The 18,180-nt window shown below is 42.7% G+C and overlaps 1 protein-coding gene across 5 annotated transcripts in view; it reads left to right on the forward strand.

The window, feature by feature from the left end:
* The window catches only part of TTC7A (tetratricopeptide repeat domain 7A), a 190,653-nt gene that overhangs the window by 154,951 nt on the left and 17,522 nt on the right, over positions 1 to 18,180 (forward strand). Inside the window, exon 20 of one of the 5 annotated variants that reach the window (XM_069009785.1) lies at positions 2,924 to 3,273. The exons of the other annotated variants lie outside the window; for them this stretch is intronic. Within the exon in view, the coding sequence (XP_068865886.1) occupies positions 2,924 to 2,944 (21 nt within the window). The 3' untranslated portion in view covers positions 2,945 to 3,273. Of the gene's footprint in view, positions 1 to 2,923; positions 3,274 to 18,180 lie in introns of those variants that run through there. 5 annotated transcript variants of the gene reach the window in all.

The following is an 18,180-nucleotide window of genomic DNA, read 5'->3' on the forward strand; positions in this document are numbered from 1 at the left end:
TCTTGTGACCACATGAACAGGTGGAAAGCATGATCTTGTGAACACATACTTGATTTGTTCCATAACGAAATCAAAGAGAGTTTACAGCTAACAGAGGTTGTGCTAATCAAGAGAGTTGTTCTTTGGCTGTCATCTGCACCACGAAACATCAGGTTGGCAGCCATACAGGAAGGGTTCACAGTCACAGAATACTCTCCAACTGAAGTTGGAAAAACAAGCTTCCCAATCCCCTGGGTTTATGTCTCCTAAGCCAGGCCAACAAATTGGCTGTAGGCTGTTTGGTGACCATCGTTTTCCAAGATTAGTGTAGATTGTGGCCTTTCCACAGGAAGTCCTGGTTATTTTTATGGGAGAAGGTCTTTGTGGTAAATGCAGTTGGGAAGGTATCACCCACGTACCAGGATCATGGAATGGTTGAGATTGGAAGGGATCTTGGGGGATCTTATAGTCCAACTCCCTGCTTAACAGGTTCAGCTAGAGCAGGGTACCAGGACCGTGTCCAGCTGGGGTTTGACTATCTCCAAGGATGGAGCAACTGCTGTGCGAGCTCTTCCAGTGTTTGATCCCCCTTACAATAAACAAAGCTTTTACTAATGTTTAGATGGAATTTCTTGCATTTCAGTTTGTGCCCATCCAGTCACTGGACACCCCTGAGAAGTTCTAAGAGATTCCACTTCTTTACACCTTACCATCAGATATTTACCTGTGCTGATAAGGCGTCCCCTCTCCTCTGCAAGGCTGAACAGTCTCAGCTCTCAGCTTTTCCTTGTATGACAGGTGCTCCAGTCCCTTACTGATCTCAGTGCCCCTTTGCCTGGACTCTCTTCAGTATGTCCACATCTTCCTTGTACTGGAGAGCCCAGAACTGGACACGGTACTCCAGGTGTGGCCTCACCAGTGCTGAGTAGAGGGACAGGATGAACTCCCTCGACCTTTTGGCAACACTCTGCCTAATGCAGCCCAGGATACTGTTAGCTGCCTTTGCTGCAAGGGCACATTGCTGGCCCATGGCCAGCTGCTTGTTCACCAGGTCCTTTTCTGCAAATGTGCATTTCATCCGGTCATTTCCCCTGCCAAAGTGAATCTGAAGCTATTACCAGGAATTTTTTCTGCAAGTAGATACTAAACATAACATTGGCATGACTGTATCAGGTCAGGCCAGAGATTCAACTACTCCTCATCACCAGCAGTGGCAAAGAAGTGCCTAGGAAAGAATGAGGCCAGGGCAGGCGTGTGTCGTACTTCTAAGGTTAGGACTTAGCTTGGGGACATCCCAAAGCAGAGGTAGATTCTACTTGCATAGTAATTCCCAGTGGATTTCTCCTTCATGAGCTTGTCTTGACCTGTGTTAGAGCTTTCATCATCCACAATATCCTTTGACAAGGAGACCCACAGGTCTCCTTTCTGCTGTACAAAGAACTGCCAAATTCTCTATGTTCTTGATGCAGCTCTTCTTAGCCACACTGATGCACCTTATTCTCACTTTGGAAGACGTAACTTACTGCTGATTCTTACTCATCCCCCTTCCATTACTGATTTTGCAGGTATCTGTCACTGAACCAGTTCTGTTCCTTTCATCATTGCTCTTACCTCTCTCTGAACTTCTTACAGTTCTTTTTAAGATGAGCAGGCTAGAACAAATAATGTGCTTTGAGAAAAATAGCTTAGCTTTAAAGGCAATGTCGTAGATGCAGTGTTTAAAAAAACCCTTTCCACCCCTTGGTCTTTTACTCATGTAATTATATACATTTTCATAGAAATACAATGTTCTATTTCAGCTGTTTTGTATTAACCTGATTTTGTTATCAAAGCTCTGTTTCCATCTCCTCATGCCTGTAGGGGCTGGATTTTATTTTCTGAATGGTCAGCATCTCTGATAAATGCATGGTTATATATAATAGCAGTAAGAAGTGTAACACTTGTCTCAGGTTCTTGCAGAGATGTCGGTGTCCCAGTCTGAATACAACACAGCCAGCAAGTGTGCCGTTCTAGTCCGATATATATAGATATATAGATATATATAGATATATATATACACTTCATTTTGCTTGCCAGAGACATCCTTTTAGCTGGCAGAACACAAATCTTGCTCTGCTGGTAATGCTAGAAGCTGAAGAGCTTGATTGAGAACAGATTTTTTTAGATTATGTTCCTTTTGCCTAAGATAAGTGCATTGCTCTTGATTAGATTTGAGCGTTTAAAAACTATATGATGCCTTATTTAAATCTTCTGCTCTTAATTGTTCGGTGGAGTGCAAGGGCTGAATAAAAAGACTTTGCAAAGTCTTGGACGGTTTAATTTGGCCTTCATTGTGTACTTAAGATGCAATTTCATGTTCATTTTAGTAGAAGAGTCAACCTATTGTCTCCAGACTCGCATTTGGTAGCATCAGGGTAATTTGAAGACTACAGTTTCTACTGATTAGAACATGGAAATGAATTATTTCTGTTCATTTATTTCATTTTACCTCACAGTATGGTGCATGCATCCTTGTTTTCAAAGGCATCCATTCACATAATAAAACATAGCTTGATTGCTTAATATTTTCAAGGATGACATGCATTACTTCCCTGGGGATTTGTTTCATGCTGTCATGCAGTAATGATATAAATCACAGGGCAGATTCTCTGCATGGGTAAATTATCATGGCTCCATCATACCAAGGTCTGTATGTCTTATAAGGTAGCTAGGATGCTAATTAAAACCATTTTTACCTTGACAACTGAAATTAGAATGCTTTCTGTGCTTAAATGTGAGAACGAAAGAGCATAGTTTTCACATTAATAGAGTTATTTATCTTCTAAGGAGCTGCTTCACATCTGTAGTTTACCCAATTTGTTGGCTATTTTGTAGATAGGTATGCCATGGTCTGTTTCCATTTTCTAGTGACATTTCTTGCTCATTTTTTTATATTTGTGTACAGAGAATTGAACATCACAATTGAAATGCATCTGCCAGTCGTTAGGACAACTGTGCATTTGTCCTAAGTGTAATTAGGTGGATAATTGTATCTAGAGAGACACAGCGAGCGACCTGTTTTTGTCTGTTCTGGAGAGACTTCTTCCTGGCTGCATGAGATGCTGCTCCCCTTGCTCCTGTTTAGGCAAAGGTAATAAGCAGAGTTAAGGACTGGGCAATTTTGAGGAATTGGACAGTTGTACTATTTTATGATACTGAGAAATAGTTTTCATTATCACACCTACTACTTAAGGGGAATCTTTGAGAAACTGCTGTCATAAGAACTTGAATTTCAGTAGGTAATGCCTGCAAAATAAATAACTATTCTTTAACATACAAAACCACTGAAGATTTACTAGTAATACTTTCTAAGGGTCTGGGATTTTTTCCTTAATAGACATATACTTTATGTTTGTTACGTTAAATATTTTGGGTGGTATCAGATGTAAAATGTAAAACAGAATGTAAAACCTGCTTCAAGAGAGGGCTATTTTAAGGTTTGAATGTATATATTGACTACAGTTTTTAATTACATTCTGTCTGTTTGATCCTGGGTTGGTGTGGCTTATGAGTTATAGTAAAAAGGCATAGAAATAGAAATATATAAACCAATACTGCATGTTAAAGTGCTTCAGATACTCCTTATAGCATATCCTCCAAGCCTGAGGAGCCACGAGCCGTGCTGTTGGGGCTGTTTGGGAGGTGCTGCTGCAGAGGGGATCTCTTGGTGTCTCAGAAAGAGAGACACAGAGCACCCAAAGCAAATGTATGAGAACAAGAGAGCTCCAGGTTTCTCTTCCCAAAGTAAGCACCGTTTCCTGGTATTTATTGAAGCACTTCAGGCTGGGGTTTTGCTACTGTTGTGCAACAGGGCGTGCCTTTCTCTTCCAGAGAGCAAAGAACTGCAACTCAGTCATTTTCCATTGAAGGCAATTCAGTGGAGAGGCTGGAGAGGAGGTGGAGCCCTGGCTCTCACCATCGCTGGCACGGCCAGCTCTGCTGCACTTTCAGCTCCGATTATGTGTCACACTTTACTCTAAACCTCTGTGAAACAGGGATGAAGCTACTAATCTACTTCATCTGGGGTTTGTGGAGCTTAATTAATATCTGCACACACTTTCAGATGATAGACACGCTGTAAGCACAAAATCTTATTTATTCTAGTTATATGTCTAGATTCCTTTATTCATATGGGATTTGGGACCACAAATTATTTTGAACAAAGTACTGCAACTGTTCAGCACAAATGATGTGCTTTACAGCTTTGAGTACCCTTATGTCCCTAAATATAAGTAGTGCTGCAAACATTATTGTGATGGGAGTGGGATTTAGGAGGCAGATCTGCAAACTGTTTCTCCTCTAGCAAGGATTTTTTTCGCTAGAGGAATATGCTGTGCCTGTGTGGTGTGCCTTGCCCTCAACTGTATTGATAAATTCTTATAGTGGTGCTGTGAAGGACAGAGTAAAACAGAAGCAAATGTGACTCTGACAACTTTCTAGCACAGCCCTCTCCTCTTCCTGGGGATAAGATATGACAACGCCTGCAAAAAATAGCTTTTTGCAGGGAGGTGGGAGGGTGCTTCCTTTCTTTGGCAGTGAATGTATCCTCCTGCTCTGCAAATTCAGTGCAAGCAGAACACCCTTGTACCAGTACAGTTCTGCAGTTTTTCCCTGGTGAGAGGGGGTTTGGATTTTAAGGGAGAGATGACAGACCTAAAGGTAGAAGGTGCAGTAAAGCAACAGTCATTACAAGCAATTCCAAAAATGGAGCAACCTTGAACAAAGTGCACATTTTTTTTCTTTTCCTTCCTTAAGCAAGTAATAGTGACAGTCAACAGGAGATTCAAGCCACCCAGAGGAAGACCGGTGACGTCTTCTGCACTGCAGCTTTGAGAGCTACAGACACTGGGACTCTCTTAGGTCTACCTAATATGGAGTGCACAAGAAAACACTGCAAGGGTGAATTTGCTAAGTCCTAATATCCAGCAGGATATTTTTGGACTGCTCTGATAGTACAAAACATTTAAGCATTTCAGCCCACCTCACAAGTTTTCCCTTGATGTCCCTGTATGCTGTGAGCATTTTTTCTCGCTACTTTTTTTTTTCTGTTCAATGCACTGCATTTCTCCAGTACATTTGGAGAACAGGCAGATGGTGATATATAGGTGCATAAGAGAAGGGGAGGGGAAAGAATTGGAAGGAACATAGAAGAGACAGAAAAAAGCATAGACTGCTGCTTACTTTAAAAATACCAAGATAAAGCATTGACCATTCAGACACAGTTAAAATCACTTTTTTTTTCTTCCATTAGCTGCTCAATAGCATGTTTCTTCCTTTTTCATCTCTCTCCACCCTGTAGATTTCTGCAGGACGTGAACCCAACTTTGATGGCTTTTTTAATACTATTTATTTGCTATTTTATCCAAGAAAGGTAAAATTCACTAAGAATCTTAAGTGCACTTAGGTCAGAAGCTTGTTCCGGTGGTGTTGAGGGAGTATCTGAAAACAACAGAACAAACAATCCAGGACCAAGAAATTGGGAGGAAGTCCTCAGCCCTTTGGAAAACTCAAGTCCTGAGGCAGGAACTTACTACACGTTTCCTGTTTGCTCTTTGTGACATCTAAACTTGTGCATTTTTTACGTGCTGAAAACATTCCTCTTGCTCCTTTCCTCTTGTCCTTCCTCATGCTTCTATAAAGCTCTAGTCTATCAATGAGCTGCTGTTCAATATTCCTAATGTGACTTTTGCCTGTTTTTGCCAAAGTAGTTGAGAGAATGCCTGGCTGGAAAAAGATGGAGTGCAGGAGGGAAGCCACAGGGAGATGAACAACCTGTGATCCTCAGGGATGGGCAAAAGAGAGCTTGACTTGTCAGGGTAATAAAACACAGACTGGGAAGGGATACATCTGCTCTCTGCAGGTACATGTGGAAACAAAGAGGGAATGCTGTGGGGAGAGGAAAGCTGCATCAGCTAGAGGAGGCAGCTTTGCTCTAAGTTGCTGCTGCAGATGGAAGAGGGTTCCCAGCCACTGGTGCAGAGAGGTTCTGAAGCAGCCTTCTTGGTCATGATGTGGAAAGAACAGTCTCATCCCTCTGATACTTCAGCTTGATCAATTTATCAGGGAGAGACTGGATCACCCCAAAAGCAGGACTTTACCAAACCCAGATTAGTGGTTGCCCAGACCACCAGTGACTGAATTAACAATGTACTTACCTGTGACCTGAAATGCAGAATATGCAGCTAAAAATGTTTTGCAGGTCTGCCTTCTGTCCTGCTTTCCTATTTTCATTTTCTGCTGAAGAACTTCTATTCTCAGAAGCATTTTGTAATTATTTTGCTGTTTATTGTTTTTTAAATTAGAGGTGGAGTTTGAATGTTAGTAGGGCTTCCCTGGGATGCAGCCCTGACTTCCATTTTTTATATATATTTTTAATGAGTTGTCGAGTGTCTAGTGTGTCGTGAAGTGGAATGATGGATGTAGCTGGACTCAGGAGAGTTGCATGGAAATTCTCTTAAACAGCATTGTGGCAGCTCAGCTCTATTGACAGTAACATCAAGTCGGGTTTAATAGCGTAGTTCTTGATTGAATGAATCCACCCTGTAGGAAACAGTATGACCTTCCTGTGTGTGCTCAAGACAAAAAAAATCAATGTTAATCCCTTGGGAGGAAAAATACAAGATTAATGGAACAGTTGAGTGAGTCTAATGAGAATCAGATGGCAAGAATGTTAATTTGGAAAGAGATACTCATATGAGCTGTCTGAAGGTATAGCGTGGTAGTTTCCCTGTATCACCAATGCCATGTATTCTTAGATGTATATCTGCCAGATGTAATTTAATGGATTTGCACCTCTTCTCTATGGCTTCCTGACAGAACAACAGGGGATTTTCAAGCAAATCATCTTTCAGTGGGGAGATTTATGACCAGTTAGCCGATCCTTTCTTCTCTCTGGAAGGGCATGGATTGGAGGCAGTCATTGGGCACCGCATACCAACTGGGAGCTTCTGAATCAGAAACAGGCTGGAGCATCTCTGTCTTGTGGTTGCTCTCTGGAGTCTTGCAGTTCACTGGCATTGTCAAATACAACGTTTGCCTAAGTCAGTCTTCATTACTAGTGTTTTTGGAAGTCAGATAGGTAATGCTTCCCTTAATAGCCATTGGCTGTGTAAGGAATAAACAAATTTTTTTACTTTACTTCTTTACTTCTTTACTTCTTTACTTCTGAGAGTCTGAAGCGATAATTTTGATTTATGTGGCAAAAATTCACTTTGCCTGGTTCTCAGCCTTTGGAGAGTTGGTCACTCTTTCTACCTGTTGCCCAGAGAGAGGGATTCTCCAGCATTGGTGCAGAGCCCCTTTTGTTAGGCTGCTGCTCTGCATTGTCTTATGGAAATCTCACTCTGTTCTTCCCCTGAAGATACAGAAAGACTGTGGAATTAAAGTGGGTGCCTATGTTTGTGTAGATCACATACCTCTTCAAATTATATCACGAGGCCATTGAGTATCTCCTAGTGCATGGCCTAAGGCAGGAAATGAGGTAAAACACATTGACTTGTTTCAGAGAAATTGCTGCTTTGATGTTTCCTTAATTAGCCCAGTTCTCCCTTTGCTTGTGTTCACCTGTTCAGCATTCATTGGAGTAAAAAAGGCATGAAAAGATCCATTTTCAGCTGAATCACTTTTCAGGCTGTACCTGCTTTCCAAGGTTGTCACCAGCATAAGAGACTGCAAATAAAAAGCAACTGAAACACGAATGGCAACATCTCAGTACTACCAAGCTGTACAGTGGAGATTATTTGTTTATGCTTTTATTTGCCAGCACTGACTAAACAAAGATAAGAATGTAAATGCTGTAGCAGAGCTTCCCAAATGGGATTACAGGGGTGATAGGAGCTAGCACTTAGCATTACCATAATAGATGCCAGTGTGGAGAGACATCACTGCCCTGTTGCTCCTCTTTTCATCCTAAGAGCAGAGCAGTAAAAGAAGAGGCAGGTCTGTGGAGCTCTATGTGAGATTTGCTTCTTTATGCAGGAACATTAGTCTTTTAGGGTTTTAGGGTTTGATTTGTTAGGTTTGCACTGTGTCAGCTTTGCTCTGATATCTCAAAATCTAAGCTGTGGTTAATGTGACTCTGAAGGAGGGCCTTGTTTTGTGAGCCTTAGTAAGATCTACAGTGAAACAGGCAAGCTCCATATAAACTCTGAACTAAATGGGGAACAGACCCCCAACTCAGCTAGTTTTGAATGTCAGTGTGCATGGTACAAGGCTACACGAAACTGCCATGTGCCTTTTTAAATTGCATTTAGACAAGATGTACAATATTTTGAGTCAGCTCGGTAGTTTTCCAGCTGATGAAAGTGTTGCTGATACCTGACACCAGTGATATTAAGTGCTCTTAGTATCTTAGCACACATGTCATGAGGCACATTAGAATCATAGAAGAATTCAGGTGAGAAAGGACCTTTCCTCTGGAGGTCATCTGGTCCCACCTCCTGTTCGCAGTGGGGTCAGCTTCAGATATCTGTATTTGATATAGGTAGCTCAGGGCTCTGAGCTTTGAGTATTTCCAAGGATGGCTGTTCCACCACCTGTCTGGGCACATGTTCTGATGTTGCACACTCCTTGTGAAGAATTTTTTCTTTGTAGCTGCTCAACCAGAATTTTTCTTGCTGTACCTTAATCTGTTGCAACTGAGCACCTCTCAGAAAAGTTTGGTCCTGTCTTTCTTTCAGTCACCCATTAGATAGCTGAAGATGGCATTTGAATCTCTCCTTAGCCTGGAGAGGGAAAGGCTGAATAAATGTTCCTCTCTCAAACTCTTCATAATATCATGGCTCCCCAGCCATCTCAGTGGCCCTTCACCCATCCTTCTCCAGTTTGTCATCATCTTTTCATAAATGAGGAATGCAAAACTGGTGAGAGCGCTCCAGATATGAACCAAATAGAAACAAATACTTAATTTCAGTCTGCTGTGATGCATTACCTAATGCAGCACAGTAAGCCATTAGCCTTGGGCACTGCGTGGGTGCCCTGCTGGCTCGTTCTCACTCCTTGTCTGCCAGCATCCCCAAGTCCTTTTCTGCAGAGCTACTTCTCCCCAGTTGGTGTCCAGCCTGTACAATTGCATGAGGTTATTACATGCCATGTGCAAAATGTCACTATTCAGCAAATGCAGTTCCTCCTAAAGCTGCAGGGAGACCGGGGCACAGAAATCACAAGCAAGACCTGTGTTGTTAAGGGCCAGAGGCGAATCACACATAACGACCACTTACAGCAAGTAAAGCCTTTACACTCAGAATAAGTGGAAATTGAAGTTTATTCAATGGTTAAATAAGATATAGAGCTGCCATCTCCGAGTTGTGCTGAGATTTTGTATCAAGACTGAATTTTTCAGTAACTCACAGTGCCCTTCCTACCAGAAACCACACAGTGCTTAGGTTTGGGGTTTTTTCACAAGTTAGGCCTTTTGGGAATTCACTAGTCATTGGAAAGCTGTTGGAGGAAGACACCTTTAGTAGGAGGCTCTGTGATGTGATTTTATGCTTTTGTTGTTTGTTCGTAAACAGGTGAGCTGTTAGAATGGGTCTGGCATCCTCTGTGGCCTACAACAGGGCCACACCTTCCATTGCGTCGTGGTGTGTGTGCCTCTGTGTACACACACGTACTTGTGGACATCAGAGCTACATGAAGCATAGTGCCAGCTGGTTTTAGCAGGCTCAGATTTGGTTATGAAACCCTAGATGGAAGGAGCAGCTCCTGCATCGCCTGAAAAATCTTGACTGGCTGAGGTCTGGTGCTTTGGAAAGGGAACAGGTCCCCAAGGCTGTTTGGGAAGTGGGCTGTGCCCCAGGATAGAGCAAAGTAGGAAGGTATGAGCCAGATTCCAAAGAAGACTTTCCTTGCAGAACTAGCCAGGTGAGGGCAGGAGGGAGGAGTCTGATTTGTTGAAAGAGTGAAGCATTGTTTGTAAGCAGTTAGTGATCCTGAAGTGAGTGGAGTGGGAGGCTGAGCAAGGGCAGTGCTGGCTACCTGAAATGGAGAGAGAGGGGAGTTGACTTAGCCACCCCTTTGGCCCCCACACTACCAAAACCTCACGGTGCAACCCTAATACTGAGAGATGCTGGGACACTGCCATCCTTGCTTTGGCTCTCATGTGCCTGGGCCTGTCAACCCTGAGGGTCAGGAGAAGCTGCTGTTCCATGTATTAGCACAGCACATGCTGTTGCTGTTCAGTGGTGAACTTACTCTTGTGGTCTGTCTCTCCTTGTGTTACAAGCAACAGGAGCCCTTCTTCTCCACAACCTGTCAAGCCAGTCTGTGTCTTGCAGACTTTTAACACCTGCATTGAATATGACATGAACCAGCACTAGAGACAGAATACAGCTGAACCATGGAATTGTTTAGGTTGGAAAAGACCTCTGATAATCACCGTGTCCAACTGTTACCCCGGCACTGCCAAGTCCACCACTAAACCCTGTCCCTGAGTGCTACATTCACACATCTTTTAAATATATCCAGGGATGGTGACACTTCTCTTGGAAGCCTCTTCCAATGCTTGGCAATCCTTTCATTGGAGAATTTCTTCCTAATACCTGACCTAAATCTGCCCTGGCACAACTTGATGCCACTTCCTCTTGTCTATCACTTGTTACTCAGGAGAAGAGACACCTGGCTACATCCTTCTTTCCGGTAGTTGTAGAGAGTGATAAGATCCTGTCTGAGCCTCTTATTTCTCTAGCTCAAACCCCAGAAACCTTACTCCAGGAACTCCTAGACTGCTTCTTGTGTGCTGTGTTGTATTTCCAGTGGACATCTGGTTAGCTGAAGTCCCCCACAAGAACGAGGGATTGTAGGACTTAATCTTACAGTTGATTACAGAATATTCTGTCTGCCTCTTCATCCTGGTTGGGTGGTCCATAACAGACTCCCACCAGGATATCTGCCATGCTGGCCTTCCCCCTGACTCTCACCCATAAACACTCAACCCTGTTATCACCATCATTCAATTCTAGACAGTCAAGCCTCTTCCTGATGTACAGGTCTCCCACACTGCCCCTCTTGCCTTGCCAAGTGAAATACAGCACTTGTTCAACACGTTTAGTACAACATACCAACCTGGCTAAACCAAACTGGTAGTGAAGGACGATCGAGGAATTGCATCTAAAATAAACTCTCAAGGTGCTCTGAGATTGTGGCAGTTTTTTTAAACTTGGAGAAAAGTTACCTTCATCCTTATGTAAATACCCCTCTGGCCATTGTTTCCCAAAGCAGCTAATGGTGAGCAGGTTTGGCACTTCTAATGGGATTGAGAGTAGTATTATTCCCTTGTATCTAGCAAAATATATAGAGTTTCTGAAGATGTCACTGTACTTCATATAATTATTTTTTGTAGTAATTTTTGTGGCAGATTGGCCAGCAGAGGTATTTTCTCTTTGAGGCTGTCACTTGCAGCTCAGCAGAGCACAGGAGTGACTAATACAGACAAAAGAAGCTAGGTCACATTAAGCAAATGCCACAGTGAAGCATTTCTAAAGTCCTGTATAATCCCTTTCTGCATTGTGAGGCTCAAAGCTTGATGTTGTAGGAGAGCTTATAGATCTGCTAACATACAGCCAGACCCCACAGCGTTTAAATCTTCTCTGAACTGAGATTATTTACACGAGGATAGTTCAGGACAGGCTTCTGCAGTACAAGCAGATACCACTTCTCCTTGTGACTTCAGTGAGAGTAAGAGATTCTGCACATATTTCATGCACATTAAGAGCAAAATTGCCTGCAGTATCATCAGCACTGGGTTCATGGACCATTTGGTATCCTGTTTGCCTGAAAACAGTCTTGCCTTGAGAGCAAGAAAAGTAAATAAATCTAGAGAGAGACCAGTAAAACCCACAAGCCCTGGAGAATTCCAGGCTTCAGGAGCAGAAACCCTCACCTTAGCATTCCTTGCTGTTCCTGGAATACCACAAATATGTTGACCAAGCAACCTTGAAAACTCAGGACTGCTTTCCACTAATGATAAATGATTGTAAAGTATTTGAGATAGGTGTTAATTTCACATTTCTGCAACTTGAAATTTTTTTTTTAACCTCACCATAGTCACCAGTGATTAGAAGACTTTCTTAGCTCACAGGTTTTGTGTTCTCTGAGAAATTTTGTATTATAGATTATTTGCTGGCTGACACAGCAGATCAGACTAACTTGAAGCATATATAATTTTAACTTATCTCATACTTTGAGTAGTGAAGGAAGAACAATCAAAGGAAGTGATTTGCAACTAACCCATTGTTTGAAATTAGCTTTCCCAAGCCAGAAAATATAAAATAGCAGCGTCAAAAATAGCAGCATCACAAAGTAAAAATGGTGTATATGTGAGATCCTTGAGCCAAAAACCAGCCTATTTTTTATATATTTATTTTTAGCTTGGTCAGCTGTACCAAGTGATTTTATCAATGCAGCTAGTCTCTGGAATAAGAATGCTCACATAATGTAGTGTCAGTGCAGGCAGCAATGACAAGTCATGATACATACATGTAGCATAAATCCTTTCAAATGAAATTCATACAACTGAAATTCTACAGTGGATTAAGTCTCGATAGTCTTGCACTACTCATTTTCACTCTCACAAGCTGGCATCAAGCAGGGACAGAAGAGCAGCCTTGTTGGAATTGTAGCCCTGCTATTTTTGCATACTTTGAACTAGACGATTTGCAAACTTTTTCCATCTCAGTGGTCATAGAGCCTGTCACAGTTTGAGAAGAACCAGGACTGCCTCTCCCTATCTCCTATTAGAAGAGAGCTCCCTTTAGGAGAGACTTCCTTTGCTCAGATACCATAGATGGTGAAAGGTGAAGCCTTTCAAATTAAAAGGAATTATGATGGCTTTTAGGTAACTATGGCAGAATATCCCAGTGCTTGGGGCAAGGAAGAAAAGTCTATGGCATGCCTTTAACACTTCCTAGGCTTGAGCTGTTTTTCTCAAGGGAAGGGGGGTTAGAGGAACAGCTGTGTGGGTGTGGCTGCCCCACATGCCCCCCTTCCCCAGGTGACTAGGACTGCTGCATAGAGCTTTGACAAGCCTAACTAACCGTGCTTGAACATTGCTGTCCCTCACTTCATGCAACACAGGTATCTCATGCCTCCACAGCTCCCCCAGTATGCTGGGAAAACAGCACTTCAGGAGGTAAACCAGGGACAGGATAAAATGAATTCTCCCAAAGCAAGTCACTGTGCTTCCAGTAATCCCCATCCAAAGCAGAAGAGGCAAAGAAAGCCTTGAAAGTAACTGCCTTTCTGCAGTGCTGTACATCTTAAATGCTGCTGTAGTGCTTCTATGCCACAAGCAGCCAACTAACAGCAGTGTGGTCAGCAGCACTGGCCTCACAGCAGAGCAGAGGGGATGGCCAAGGTTAACAAACACAGATAAGCAACCAGTCTAATGCCTTAAAGAGGCTGAGGGAGGGCCACGGAGGGATTTTTTTATATTGCTGTCCAAGAACATGAGAGGGGTTTCGACACCCCAGACAACATACAGACTTAAAAGCAAAGAAATTTCAACTGCACTAAAGTAGGTGGGCAGTGCACAGCAGGTATAAGGTTAATTTAGAAATAAATGAGAGATTTTTCTAAAAATGCAATGAAAGTCTGCAGCAGGAATAATCTGAAGATGACCTGCTGTGTCCTCCTTTCTGTGCATTGTGATACACTGCGTTGTGGGGCTGTTTATCATCAAGAGAGCATGGTTTTTTATTCAGTATTATCTCTGTTATCCTTCATACCACAAACACCCCTAAATCAATACTCATGTACTCAACTTTGTGTGCTTGGCCCAAGCATCTTATGCTTAGTTCCATCTGGAATTATTTTGCTTCACAGGTGATGTTGTGAATGATTTTGCCCAGCCATTAAAAACCAAACCCTCAAGTATGCCTTGGCAGAGTGCTTTCCAGTCTGAGCAAAGCCAGTGCAGAAGCAGGAGTGAAGAAAAAGAAAAAAACCTGTTTTCAGACTTTCCTAAGTGCAGCAGTGTCACATAGATTTCTCCTTAAGAGAAATCCTGCAACTGTCCATCAGAGCTAGCCAGCAGCAAACACTGGAAGCAGAACAGGGGCTGGGGGAGGGATTTCGTTCTTGTACTGGGCCATATCCTCGGAACAATGAAGCCAAGTGGGTAAAAGCAAAAGACATGTTAACTGAAGCGAGCTGAACTGTTCCTTCATCAGTGCCTGAGGCCCTCTCAGTTTTCACTGTGTTTAATTCAGTCGTTTTGGGCCCCAGTCCTGCACTGATGTTAAGAGGGTGACTTTCTCCACCCTTGCCATAGTCCATTAAAAACCCCAGACTTGAACATCATGAAAACCAACCTGGTTACTCTGATTTTTTCTTTAAACCAAGTCTGAACCAAGGTGTTGTTATTTTAACTTGAAGCTCCAGTTTAAGAAATAATGAAAATCCAGTGTTGCATGTGATAAACTCTAGATCTTAGTTAAGCTGTACCCTAAAAACCACAAAATGGAGATGATGCTGAAAATCCTCCAACAGCCTCACCCTGTTAAAGCTACTGAAGTTTTGTCTTCATGTCCTCACTGGAGCTGTAGCTGAGGATTTTAGGAGGTCTGTGTTTGTTTAAAATTGTCTCCAGACTACTTGAAACTAGAGGCCCAGGATCTCTTCAGAGCCACTGGGCATTGTTTTTATTTGTTTTCATCTGTGCATGAATTTCTTTGAAAATACCCAGCAGAGCAATAAGAAGGGATTGTTTTTAATCTTTAGAGATGATAGCATGCTGTTAAGCATCAAGGACACTCAAAAACAAAGCATCAGATAAACTGTACCAGGAGATTTTTTTTTTTACCTCCAGGCTTTTCCAAAAATAAAATGCATTCTGCATGGGGCTCGCTGTTGATGAGACATCTATAGGTTCAGTTTGCCATCCCAGAAGCATTAACACCACCGTGTTCAGACAATTTACATGTGTGCGTGTGTGAAAATGCAGCTGGATTCTGCCTGTGCCCAGCACCCCGGGGGAGAGCGGTCATTATCACTACAGGGACAGCTGGGACCTGGCCTTGAGCCAAGACTTCGCTTAATGCAGTCAGAAGATTTCAGTGATACAGAGTGGAATTTACATTCCCTTCTCTGGGAGAGGGTAGCCGAAGTCAGAGTTCCACGTCCTACAGCCACCTGAGTTTAAAACCAATGTGTGCATTTTTCGTGTGACTCTGGACAGCACAGTGGCCAAAAGAGCGCCTTTTGACATCTGGGATTTAGACCACATTAACAACAATTATTTGCATAGCTGCAGATAGATGATTTCTCTTGTTTGAGCTCCCTTCAGCAGTATCCTTCCCTGCCTGAATGAACGAGGTTATAAAACACAGTAATTATAAATCTCATTGACTGCCTTGCATTCAAGGGCGTGTTCCCCCCAAGCATTGCTGTGAAGCGTGTTACCCAGGAGACTGTCCTGTACAATCCAAAACAGAATTATTCTGACCCAGTGAGCTTGTTGGAGGGGAGAACATTTGGGATGCTGACCTGCTGCCTCGGCACAGTAAGTGCATTTTTCTCATTTCACGGCAGGGCAATGCCGCAGTACAACAAGGCCATTGCATTCAAGTATTCTTTTGAGGTATGACTTACATCTCACTGACAACTGCTGGGGCTCCCTAAACATGCAGAAAGGGAGCCTAGGACAGCAGTGATAAGCCAGAAGTCCTGCAGACTGTCCACACAGTTTTAGCAGCTTTCTCTGGAGGTTTGGTTGTCTCAGACCTTTCTGAGCAAAACCATAAATGCCTCAGACAATATAACACAGTATCAATAAAACCCTTTCTTAAAATGTTTGAGTCAGGCTGTGCTCATAAAACAGGGTAAGAAGTGCTTAGTGACAGCTGGCTGTTGTGCCTTGCACTACCAGCCATGGTATGCTTCAATACCATCCTTTCCCTTGCGATCTGATCCTAGCCAGGATCTGAACGGGTTCCTTCCTCGGACATGAGTGGTTTAATACCAGCATCAATCGTAATGTCCTACAGTCAGGAAACTACACAAAGCCCTGTCAGTCACCCAGTCTTGCAGAAGGGCTGTAAAACCTCTGATGATCTGGAGGGAAAAAGAAAAAAAAAAAAAAAAGAGAGAAAATAAAGTGCTTCCTAGAACGGTAGCAAACACAAAACCGGCTGTTGCCATCCATTTTCTCAATTACTGTCAGTGCACAAAAGGAACACAGTTCTGTGTGGTAGCCTCGGCAGTTCCATCCTCTGTGCTCAAGTAGAAGCGCAAGATGAGGTGCAGAGCAGTCACTCCCAGCAGGTGTGCAAACCAATTCAGTTTAATTAGAAACATCCTGCTGAAAATGTAAATGTTTTACAAGTACATCATCCCCATCAGGGGCTGCTGCTGCTGGAGTCTGTGTTTTGTTGAGGCTTTGACACAGTAGCAACTGAAGATGCCCCTCTCCTCATTTTCTGTCTCCCGTGCTCCCCAGACACCATGGGTCTTTTCCATGCTGCCTCCCTGGGTATCTCTAAGATGCAGGCTGGTTCATTTAATATACCCACGCCTATTCCTCCTGGGAGAAAAGCAGACCAACCTCATTAAAATGAAAGGACTTTGCTAGACTAGAGAATGGATGCAGTGCTGGAGCTTTTATTGCTCTCTAAGCGTTCTGTTCACTCCGTAGGGATAAAAAAGACTTCATGATGTTTGTTATTTTGTTTTTGTTGCTTAGGACTCTGGGCAGTGCTAAAATGTATCTTATGTGTATGGTTCTGTGTGATTGCAGCAGTTACCGAGCTTGTTAGGCTTAGGCAGTCGAGTTTTTTACCATTTTGCTGGAAATCAGGAGAGATTAACCCACTTAATTGATGATCAAGCAGTTCTCTGGCAGCCCTTAAGAAAATTCATTCCAAATACAGTATCCATCATTAGACTACTGCCAAACTTTGTAACCACCAAAATAACTGGTCTGTAGTGCAGGCAGCTTGGGTAGCATCTAAACAAGAGATGCTCCAAAGAAGTTCTTGGTTGGTTCAAACCTGGTTCAGTCATTAGAAGACATTGCCTTACCTGTTGTTCCTGGAGAGGTTGCAGCTATTTTTTCCATTCTCTTCAATTAAGTGACAGGCTGATGAGCCCATGCCTGCAAAGGAAGCATGCAGATGCTCTAGGAAATTACATGTATGGATTCTATAGTTGGCAGGCTGTGTAGAGTCCATCCTTTCACACAAAGAGCATTAGGTATTCTCCCCACACATGGCTTTTAGACAGCATTGCGCTGCTTCAGCATTGCTCAGAGCTCATGTAGAGCCATGTAGCTGCCAAACTGACAGCTCCTACAGTGCTTCTGTGGGAGCAAGGACTTCTCTGAATGAAGTGCAACTGAATGGTTCTGCTGCTGAACCAATTCTCTACAAATCCCACGTGCTTGTATTTATGTGAGATACCAGCACCTTTTCTCACTACACCTACATTGCTTCTAAAACTAAAATGTAAATATTAGAATATAAAGCTAGATACCTTAACCACATGCCAACAAAAACCATTACTGTTTGCCGTATTTTGGCTAAGTATTTTGATCTCAAGTATCTGTCTATAAAAGAGCATTGTATCACTTTGGAGTTTTAAACAGTTGCAGAAATGCAGCCAGATTCAGACAAAATATGCTTGGTGCTTGGATGAGTAACATTTTTTTCATGCTTGACTTCCAGAAAGATGGCTGCTATGGAAGTGTCTGGTATGCTTATTACATGACAATTAGCAGTTGTTTCTCCGCTGACAGATGTCCACATCAAAAAGCACTGATTGTCTCTTTTGTTTGCAATTTTAGAGATACCATAATCAAGTAGCTTGTTTCATCTCCAGGAGATGTTGTCCTTTGCACCAGAAGCACAGCCTCATTGCCTAGGCTTATGCCAGGGAAAATCAGATTGTGAAATATTACAGCAGATGATTTATGTGGAAGTTTAGACCCTTTCTCCCCATGCAGAATTAAAAATTGCAGTTATTTCTGTGGGTAGAGCTCTTATCCAAGATAGATGAGCAAGCTGTATTTCTGCATTTTGTTTACTAAGGAACTGTTTCAAGAGTGGACATACAGTATGCACACATACTGATAGCATTGCTCATCTGGGCTGCTAAGAAGCAAGAGAAGGGAAAGGAAGAATTTTAAAGAGGGGAAGAACAACTTCACATGAACAGATTCTGGTGAACAAAGTT

The sequence above is a fragment of the Aphelocoma coerulescens genome, chromosome 3 (assembly GCF_041296385.1).
Source record: "Aphelocoma coerulescens isolate FSJ_1873_10779 chromosome 3, UR_Acoe_1.0, whole genome shotgun sequence".
In the NCBI taxonomy this organism is placed as follows: domain Eukaryota; kingdom Metazoa; phylum Chordata; class Aves; order Passeriformes; family Corvidae; genus Aphelocoma; species Aphelocoma coerulescens.